This window comes from Primulina tabacum, chromosome 9 (assembly GCF_025594145.1).
Source record: "Primulina tabacum isolate GXHZ01 chromosome 9, ASM2559414v2, whole genome shotgun sequence".
NCBI lineage: Eukaryota > Viridiplantae > Streptophyta > Magnoliopsida > Lamiales > Gesneriaceae > Primulina > Primulina tabacum.
This window is the reverse complement of record NC_134558.1, coordinates 17,945,799-17,956,558: the sequence shown is the minus strand read 5'-3', so window position 1 is coordinate 17,956,558 and position 10,760 is coordinate 17,945,799. Positions and strand designations below refer to the sequence as shown.

The 10,760-nt window shown below is 40.8% G+C and overlaps 2 protein-coding genes across 2 annotated transcripts; one reads left to right on the top strand and one right to left on the bottom strand.

The window, feature by feature from the left end:
* The first annotated feature begins 2,580 nt into the window (after nucleotides 1–2,580).
* LOC142556961 (uncharacterized) lies at nucleotides 2,581–5,815 on the top strand. The gene is made up of 2 exons (XM_075668444.1): nucleotides 2,581–3,693; nucleotides 5,723–5,815. The coding sequence occupies exons 1-2, from the start codon at nucleotides 2,581–2,583 to the stop codon at nucleotides 5,813–5,815; spliced, it is 1,206 nt and encodes a 401-aa protein (XP_075524559.1).
* Nucleotides 5,816–8,639: 2,824 nt separating this feature from the next.
* Nucleotides 8,640–9,728, bottom strand: LOC142556960 (uncharacterized). Its single transcript, XM_075668443.1, has one exon. The coding sequence runs from the start codon at nucleotides 9,726–9,728 to the stop codon at nucleotides 8,640–8,642; it is 1,089 nt and encodes a 362-aa protein (XP_075524558.1).
* Nucleotides 9,729–10,760: the final 1,032 nt, after the last annotated feature.

Sequence of the window (10,760 nt, the reverse complement as noted above, 5' to 3'; positions counted from 1 at the left end):
GTTGATTCCGCTGTATCCGTCTGAAATTCTGATATCTGAAATTCTGATAAGTTCTTTCTGGTAAATCTGAATTCTGTGTTGCACTGTTACAAATTGATTTGAAATGGGACGAGAATTGTAATTCTGTCTGGCCCCCATTGGTGGGTATAAAACCATGTTCTGTCTGGCCCACATTGGTGGGTATAAAACCATGTTCCGTCTGGCCCCATCGGTGGGTATAAAACCGTGTTCTGGCCTCACCCTTAGAGGACTAACATATTGGGGACAATTTGACCATGGAAATGAGATGAGTAATAGTGTTCTGTCTGTTCTGATATGTTCTGTTCTGAATTGAGTAATCGGTTTCCGAATTGTTCTGAATCATCTGATGAATTCTGTCATTTATTCGATTTGTCTCTGTCCTGATAAGCTAAGAATATTAAGTTTTGAAAGTCTGTTAAAAGAACGTTTTAAGAAAACTAAGTTCTATATGTATCTTTGGAATCGATCGACCCCCACTTGCTGAGTGTTTCCTAAAACACCCACCCCTTACAAATTTCAGATAAAAATGAGAAGCAATTGGATGAGGAAGAGCAAGATGCTTTCTGGGGTTGGTGAACCGGAGATCAAGATTAGAACTCAAGATTTTACTTTTCTTTCGTTTCCGCTATTTGAAACTCTGATGTATTTTATTCCATTGTCATTGTAAGACAATACTTTATTTATGAAAAGACTGGTTTGATTTGATACGAGGCTTTATTGTTTTCAATTTAATTGTTAAACAATGCCAGATGTCACCGATGCTTCGGACTCGGGGCGTGACATTTTAATGGTATCAGAGCTACCAGATTCATAATCCCGCTGGGATTTTGACAGACAAAATTTGACAAAGTCAAATTTTGGCAAAAGCCTAGTGTATCCCAATTTGAGTCCAACTTTCACCCGTTCTTGAAGTCTAACTTTCATCTGTTTCCTAAATTTCGAATAGACTTCAAAGATCTATCCCTTCGATCATTCCACAAACTCTGAGTATCGAAAATTTTCCACGACAACTTTTTTTCTACTATTTGTGCCTTTCTATCCTTGATACGATTCTGATGCTTTGCTTTCGATTTTTATCCTAGGAAATGGCTGCTCCACGTACTCGCGCTCAGGCTGCCCTTCGCATGCGTCAGCTCACGATTGATAATCAGACTAGGGAAATCGCGACTTTGAAACCGCAACTAGCCAAGGAAAGATTGGAGAAACAAGAGCTTAGTGAGATTAGACACATGCTTGAGACTGATGTGCAGCGATTGACTCATCATCTGGACTTGGCGGAGAGCCAGCTGTTGCAGATACCGACCGATTCCGTTCGCATCACACGCTTAGTTGCACTTAACAAGGAATTATTGAAGAGAGTGGAGATAGAGTGAAGACGTGCTGCTCAGGCCCGTCAGCGCCAGGACGAGTACAACGCCAGACAGGATCGGTACATTTCGAAGCTCCACAGCGCTATGGACAGACTTCAGGATCAGAATAACTACCTACATTTGGTGATAGAGAACATGAGGAAGAGGAGGTAGCACCGATGGAGGTGGCCAGAGACGACAGTGCCAGCGACAGCGACGGCGGAGAGATGGTCGATTAGATTAGCATTATAATAAAGTATCTGGGATGTAGTAAACTTGTGACTAAGAAAATAATATGTGTACCAAACTATTTTTAAACTTTCTATTATCTTATTGCATATTTAAGAAAGGATGAGTATCTTATTTAAATGTTTTTATAGGAAACCAACATGGACTTTCAAAGCATCATAAATGAACTTCAGAAACAACTTCAGGAAAAGGAGTCAGAAATTAAAACTTTGAAAGAAAAGAATGATAAACTTGAAAGAGATAACTATCAGTTGGACGGAAATAACGTGTGCATGATGGAGGATCTTCGTGAGGCCAGAGTGGAAGAGAAGAAACTACGCGAAGACGTTAGACGTTACGCGGCTTATGATCTAGAGTCAGAGCGTCAGCACGAGATCACCAAGCAGGAGTTGAAGAAAGTGCAAGATAGGATTTTTACGCTCGAAATTCGGGAAAATAGTCTTCTCAAAACCCAACGTCGTCTTCAGAAACGGATTGAAGAGCAAGAAATCGATGAAAAAGTGAGCCAATCAACAATACAAGAACTACAGGATCAAGTAAACAATCTCGATCACCACAACACACAATTGCAGAATTACATCGAGCATCTACAAAATGAGATGGTCAATATGGAAGAACTCATAGAACAACTGGAAGAGAACCCTGTGGAGGAAGAAATTAACGAGGCAGTAGGAGACGGAGAAGTAATAGACGAGTAGGGAGAGAAAGTTCTAGAATAGGCTTCGATTGTATCTAGAAATATTTGATTAATCATTTTGAAAAATATTTGGTTGTATGAAAAATTTTACAATTTAATGAAATTATTTTTGATTAAATATTGTGGCAAACAAATTAATAAAATACCTGTTTATAGGAAATGGCAGGTAGACCACCCCGAAACAACCGTAACCCTCGTGGCGCCAACCAAGATGAAAACCCACCACCACCACCACCAAGAGTGAATCTCAGTCAAGAGGATATGATGGCAATAGCCACTATCGTAGCTGCGACGTTGCAAGGATTCGTGAACCCATTGGCTAACGCCATCCAACCACCACCTGAACCGCAACCGCGTGGGATTAAGTACCATTACGAATCTCTCAGAAGAAATCGAGTTACAACTTTTGATGGGAACCCAGACCCAGAGGTCAGCCACAACTGGCTCAAGAACGTCGAAACACAACTACATTTACTGGAGATACCTGAAGAACTGAGAGTGGCGGTTGTAACACCGTTTTTGGAAGACCGAGCTAGGAAATGGTGGAAAACTGTGTCGCCATCCTTGGCAGAAGTGGAAGAAATCACATGGCAGATTTTTAAGAGAGAATTTTTGAAACAATATTATCCAGCTGAGTTTCGACTACAGAAGTTGAGTGAGTTCGAGAATTTCAAACAGGCTCCGGACATGTCAGTAATGGAATATACTTCCCGGTTCAACGACCTAGGAACCTATGTCCCAACGATCATGTCGGATGAGACGTTAAAAATGCATCGTTTCAAAAAGGGACTCAACAGTCGAATTCAGTCGGCATTGGCAGTATTCAAGCCAAACAATTTTGCGGATCTGATGGGCGCTGCAATGAGCGCAGAAACCGATATCAGGCGACGCGAGGATGAAAACAAGAACAAAAGACCGATGAGCAGTCAATCTAATCAGAACGGTCCCAAGTTTAAGAAACCAAATTATTCAGGTGGGTCTTTCAAAGGAAATTGTGGCAGTGCTGGTAACACCAAAGGAAAGTGGTGTGATACATGTCGACAGAAACATGTTGGAGAATGTTATCGGAAGACGGGCGCTTGTTTTAAGTGCGGAAAGGTGGGTCATAGAATTAAAGATTGTCCTGACCACAAGGACAAAGGGACGGGGTCCAACAAGAAAAATGAAAACAAGACCAATGCACGGGTATATACAATCACCCAAGGGGAAGCTGATGATACCAATGAAGTGGTGGCAGGTACTATCTTACTCAATGAAATGCCTGCTTATACCTTATTTGATTGTGGTGCTACGCACTCATTCGTGTCTAGAAGGTTTGCTAAGAAGCTTAAACTCGAACATGATACTCTTAGTGAACCATTAAGAGTAGCAACACCGGCAAGTAAAATAATTGAGACCCAAAAAGTGTATCGAAACTGTAAAATTTGTATCAGCAAACAAATTTTTGAAGCAGAATTGATTCAACTCAATATGGTTGAGTTTGACATCATTCTTGGAATGGACTGGTTAGCTAAATACCATGCCATTGTGGACTGCCAAAAGAAAAATGTTAGACTCCAGACTCCTCATGAAGAAGAGATTTTATTCCATGGAAAATCAAAAGAAAGAAAATCTCTATTATCTGCCTCACAAGCCTGGAAAGCCATAAGAGGAGGAGAAGAAATTTATCTGGCAGTGATCAATGAAATCAAAGAAGAAGAAGTCCCAAGGTTGGAGGATATTCCGATTGTTCAAGAATTTCCAGACGTTTTCCCAGAGGAACTACCGGGAGAGATACCAGATAGGAAAGTAGAATTTGAAATCAATTTGGTCCCTGGTGCTGCACCAATATCAAAGGCATCATACCGAATGGCTCCAGCTGAATTAAAGGAGCTAAAGGAGCAACTGCAGGAATTATTAGACAAGAAGCAGATTCGCCCTAGTGCATCCCCATGGGGAGCCCCCCCAGTGCTTTTTGTAAAGAAAAAGGACGGAAGCATGAGGCTATGTATTAACTACCGGGAGTTGAACAAGATCACCATAAAGAATAAGTACCCACTCCCAAGAATAGATGATCTTTTCGATCAGTTAAAGGGAGCCAAGGTCTTCTCAAAACTAGATCTGAGATCTGGTTACCATCAGTTGAAGGTCAAAGCGGAAGACATCCCTAAAACTGCTTTTAGGACAAGATATGGACATTACGAATTCACGGTAATGCCTTTTGGCCTAACAAATGCTCCTGCAGCATTCATGGACCTGATGAATCGGGTATTCAAACCATATCTCGACAAGTTTGTGGTTGTCTTTATAGATGATATCCTTGTGTACTCACGAAGTGAAGAAGAACACAAGGGGCATCTGCGTCTCACTTTGCAGACACTTCGAGAAAAGGAACTATACGCCAAATTCAAGAAATGTGAATTTTGGTTAAAAAGTGTGGCGTTCTTAGGGCATATAATTTTTGAATTAGGAGTGTCAGTAGATCCTAAGAAGGTAGAGGCAATCAAGGATTGGCCACAACCAAAGACAGTGACTGAAGTAAGAAGTTTTCTGGGATTAGCAGGCTGCTATAGAAAATTTGTGGAAGGATTTTCTTCAATAGCCATTCCACTCACCAAACTTACTCAGAAAAATTCGAAATTTATTTGGAATGAAGCTTGTGAAAAAAGTTTCGAAACCCTAAAGACAAAACTCGTATCCACACCAGTACTCTTTCTTCCCGAGGAAGGTAAGAATTTCACTGTATACACCGACGCATCAAAGGAAGGATTGGGGTGTGTGCTTATGCAAGAGGGTCAGGTAATCCCTTATGCCTCACGGCAATTGAAACCATATGAGCAGAATTACCCCACTCATGACTTGGAGTTAGCCGCAGTAGTATTTGCGCTTAAAATCTGGAGGCACTATCTTTATGGAGTAAAATGAAAAGTGTTTACCGATCACCAGAGCCTCAAGTATATTTTCACTCAAAAGGAATTAAATATGAGGCAAAGAAGGTGGATGGAACTTCTCAAGGACTATGATTTGTCCATTAAATACCATCCAGGTAAGGCAAATAAGGTGGCAGATGCATTGAGTCGAAGGAACCCTGGGAAGGTGAACTTAAATTCCCTATCAGTGAAACCAAATCTTCGAGAGACCATCAAATTGAAGCAGATTCAAGACATCTCCATCCTTAAAATTAAAGAACAAATCCAAGAAGGAAAAGCTCCAGAATTTCAAATTGATGGAAATGGAATACTCTGGATGAAAGGACGATTGTATGTGCCAAACGTCGATGGAATTCGAGAAGAAGTGATGGCGGAGGCACATAAATCGAGATTTTTAGTACATCCAGAAAGCACCAAGATGTACCGGGATATGAAAAATAATTACTGGTGGAACGGTATAAAGAAAGATGTAGCTGTCTTTGTTGCTAAGTGTTTAGTCTGTCAACAAGTCAAGGCGGAACATCAAAGGCCTGGAGGACTTTTACAGCCACTGGAGATACCAGAATGGAAGTGGGATAACATCTCCATGAATTTCGTAGTAGGACTACCACAATCAGGACAGGGTCACGATGGGATCTGGGTGATCATTGACAGATTGACCAAGTCCACCCATTTCTTGCCAGTACGAATGAATTATAACTTGGATAAATTAGCCACTTTGTATGTGGACAACATAGTGAGGCTACATGGAGTTCCAGCGAGTATACTGTCTGACCGAGATCCGAGATTTGTGTTAAGATTTTGGAAAAGTTTCCAAAAGGCTATGGGAACCAATGTCACTCTCAGCACGGCCTATCATCCCCAGACTGATGGCCAAACCGAAAGGACAATTCAAACCTTCGAAGATATGCTGAGGGCATGTCCACTGGATTTTCCCGGAAATTGGAGTGAATAAATACCGTTAATAGAGTTCGCCTATAACAACAGCTACCATAGTAGTATCGAGATGGCTCCATATGAAGCTTTGTATGGTCGGAAGTGTCGGTCGCCTTTATATTGGGACAAAGTTGGAGAAAAAGCTGTTACCGGACCAGAACTCATTCAGTTAACCGTTGATAAAGTAGTCATAATCAAGGAGAGACTCAAGGCAGCCCAGGATAGACAGAAGAGCTGGGCCGATCTAAAAAGAAGACCGTTAGAATTAGAGATTTGTGAGAAAGCTTACGTCAAGGTCTCCCCTATGAAAGAAGTAGTTCGATTCAGTAAATCCGGAAAGTTGAATCCGAGATACGTGGGACCGTTCGAGATACTGGAAAAGGTAGGAACCTTAGCCTACCGATTAGCGTTACCACCAAACATGGCCAGGATACATAACGTTTTCCACATCTCACAACTGAGGAAGTATGTCCCAGACCCGAGTCATGTACTTAAAGTTGCACCACTGATGATTGAAGGAAACCTCAACGAAGAACTCAAATAGGAAGAAGTCCCTATTCGAATAGTGGACACAAAAGATCAAGTATTGACGCACAAGACAATACCTTATGTCAAGGTACAGTGGTCAAATCATACTGAAAGAGAGGCAACTTGGGAACTCGACGAGAAGATGCGGTCACAATACCCTCACCTATTTGAATGATCAAGCTAATGCAAGTTTCGGGGACGAAAATTTTAATAAGGAGGGAGGGATGTGAGAACCCGAGATTTTACGATCCCAAGTAAATAAGGTAAGAAATATACGAGCTTAAAACTTAGCTTAATCTAAGATCAAAATACTTTCATAAAACTTAAATATGAACTTAGATTTTCAGCTAGTAACTCGTGGAAGTAACTTCAAAGCTCGGGAATGAGCTCAACCGGAAGCCGAGCTGCAAGTAACCACATCCATCGAAGTATTGTCACGAGAGGAGTAAAACCCCAGCTCAAGGACTCGATCTTTCAGCTCAAAGCAGCTCAACCAAGCTTGTCCTAACAAGACCAAAAAGGGAGCTAAAAGATGAGCTAAAGGCTTGGACAAATTAAGTATGCAAGAAATAACCTTTGCGTTAACCCATGAAGGAGCTGCGGGAGGAGCTGAGGGCTAGGACATCTTTATTATGCAAAGAATGACCCTTGATGCTTAGCATGCCTTTGACCACCATTATGAGCACAATAAATCCTTTCTTGGGGAACAAGAGTTCGGCCATGGGGGAGGAGAAAGGACCAAAAATTTCCTATAAATAAGACTTCAAGGTTGAAGGAAATGTGCTCCAAAAATAAGCATAAAAATTCGGTCTTCACCCTATTCAAACCTCTCCAAGTTTCGGCCAAGCAAAGCAAAGAAGAAGAAGGAAATTTCGTGCAGACCAGAGTTGCAATCCTGAGTCGAAGTGTTGCACGATTGAAGACAGCATTTGCCAAGGTTACGTCGAAGTGCTGCCCGATTTTCGACAAGAAACTTCCTACAAAAAGATCAGTAAGTGGGCTTTTGTTATATATTCGTTTGTATTTTTAAACTTGAATATATATATTATGACATTCATGATTGGGTGTCTCCATTTTCGAAAATATGAAGTCTGTCTTTTTAAAATTTCGATCGATTATATGTTTCTTATGATATTCGAAATTCGTTGATTCCGCTGTATCCGTCTGAAATTCTGATATCTGAAATTCTGATAAGTTCTGTCTGGTAAATCTGAATTCTGTGTTGCACTGTTACAAATTGATTTGAAATGGGACGAGAATTGTAATTCTGTCTGGCCCCCATTGGTGGGTATAAAACCATGTTCTGTCTGGCCCCCATTGATGGGTATAAAACCATGTTCCGTCTGGCCCCCATCGGTGGGTATAAAACCGTGTTCTGGCCTCACCCTTAGAGGACTAACATATTGGGGACAATTTGACCATGGAAATGAGATGAGTAACGGTGTTCTGTCTGTTCTGGTATGTTCTGTTCTGAATTGAGTAATCGGTTTCCGAATTGTTCTGAATCATCTGATGAATTCTTTCATTTATTCGATTTGTCTCTGTCCTGATAAGCTAAGAATATTAAGTTTTGAAAGTCTGTTAAAAGAACGTTTTAAGAAAACTAAATTCTATATGTATCTTTGGGATCGATCGACCCCCACTTGCTGAGTGTTTCCCAAAACACTTACCCCTTACAAATTTTAGATAAAAATGAGGAGCAATTGGATGAGGAAGAGCAAGATGCTTTCTGGGGTTGGTGAACCGGAGATCAAGACCAGAACTCAAGATTTTACTTTTCTTTCGTTTCCGCTATTTGAAACTCTGATGTATTTTATTCCGTTGTCATTGTAAGAAAATACTTTATTTATGAAAAAGACTGGTTTGATTTGATACGAGGCTTTATTGTTTTCAATTTAATTGTTAAACAATGTCGGATGTCACCGATGCTTCGGACTCGGGGCGTGACAATTATCCCTCGTCTCCATCCACCATCATTAGCCAATGACCATTTTTCTTTTCGAATGTTTGACAAATACGTGAAGCTGCTGCATTCTTTGTTCTAATTGCCTCCATTGTCGCATTAAATTTTGCTACTTTGTGTTGTATCCCTGCTTCCCAACATAAGTCTTTTAAATGAAAGTTTTTGAACTTGCTGTTGAAATTAGAGCAAACATGCCTCAAACAGAAACGATGAACACCACAAGGAGTCTTGAAGTCAGGGAGATATTGAACTGCACTTGTTATACCCGCATGTCTATCAGATATAAGGCACACACCACTACACCCTCTGGTAACATGTCGTGCAACATCACCGAGGAACCAATGCCAAGACTCGTAATTTTCTTCATCAACAAACGCAAATGCTAGCGGCAAAACCTGGTTGTTGGCATCTAATGTTACTGCTATGAGTAGTTTGTGCTTATATTTGGTATACATATGGGTACCGTCTACACTGATTACGTTGCGACAATGTCGAAAACCATCTATACATGGTCTGAATGTCCAAAACACAAAGTTCAAAACTTTATGTGAATGGTCATACGGTCGAAGATGCTTCCATTCTACAACAGTTCTTGGATTGTACTTCGACAAAGCTCCCATATATTTAGGAAGCAAAGTTACAGAGCTTTCCCATGTGCCATAGACTACCTCTACCGCGCGTTTCAAACTCTGCCATGCCTTAGCATACGATATATCATACCCATATTTTTCTTTAATACTTTCTCGCACATATTTGATTTCGTATGTAGGATCACAACGCACGATTCCCAAAAGTGTACTGGCTATCATGTTTACGTCAAGGTTGTGGTGATCTATACCGACTTGGGTAGACATGCATGTGTGATCATCACCATATTTCGTGATCATGAAGTAGCCTAAACTTTTTTTCAACGATGCTCGAAGTCCCCACCCACAATTGTCACCTTCGGACCAGTTCTTGCATTTGACCTTCCAAATTGTCGGAGAACTTTGGACAACAATATATTCACGTCTCAAAACCCGAACAGAAAAATCCTTCACTGAAGCTATTAAATCGTTTTTGCTCTTAAATACCATTTTTACACCGAGCTCTGGCCTTTCATGATTGTAAAAGTTTGTTCGTGATACAGAAGGAATACCAATGAATCTGGAATTTTTTCGTCGTAGACTTCATTGAAAAATTGGGGAATTTCACGTAAATGTTGCTCCGGTGCAATAGGAATGTTCTCTGTCATTGTTGCTCCAGACATTAACACACGCGCCGATGTCCCTTCATTTGCAGTGTCAACATGATGATCATCTTCTCTGTCACTTGATGTAGCATACAAATCATCATCGCTATTCATGACATGATGCGAACTGTCCCCAAATAAATCATCTTGCTCAGGCATGTGTTCTGTAATTGGGGTGGGAATATTTGCATCCATAGTAGAACTATCAAAATGTCTGACATTTGTGGTATTTTTCTCATCAGCCCATGAATTTAAATCCAATTGGCCTGTCCTACTAGAACCCCATGCAACATCAACTCCTGATGGACCCGTGATATGATGATCCCAACCCCCTGAAGTATAATCCAATTCTCGTGTTGTATTCATCCCCCATGCATAGTCTTCTTCAGTGTGAGCCGTGATATGGTGATCCCAAGGACCAGTGTCGATCCCAGAGTATGTATGAGCTGATTGTTCATCGACGTGATACATAGAAGGTCCCGCTTCATTCAAACCTAATGTTCCCAAACCTTGCGTTATTACTGGCATGACTGCATCAAAATCGTAATCACTTATGTTCTGTAACACTGGCGATGAATCAACATACAAGTACATGCAATCCAGTGTCGGCAACTCAAACATAAATTGTAGACTATCATCATCTGTGATATAGACATGCTCTTCAATGTAACGAGCCAACGAGCTATAACAATATTTCGTGGACAACTTGATGCAGAATTTTGATGGGTCGATCTCCAGCTTGCGATGGACATAATTCACCAATTAAGAAAATGTAATAGAACGAGAGATTTTAATGGGCCTTGTCGCGGGGATACTATATCATACCCTACCATCTTCAGTAATGACATAGCCACCTACGTAAAGTAAAGCTCTAACA

What these genes read in the sequence shown, in the direction of transcription:
- LOC142556961 (XM_075668444.1), top strand. Translation starts at nt 2,581, where the DNA reads ATGGCAATAGCCACTATCGTAGCTGCGACGTTGCAAGGATTCGTGAAC. An exon ending in CATTAAGAGTAGCAACACCG is followed by an intron (nt 3,694 to 5,722) that starts GCAAGTAAAATA and finishes CTAAGTGTTTAG; the next exon opens with TCTGTCAACAAGTCAAGGCG.
- LOC142556960 (XM_075668443.1), bottom strand. Translation starts at nt 9,728, where the DNA reads ATGGTATTTAAGAGCAAAAACGATTTAATAGCTTCAGTGAAGGATTTT.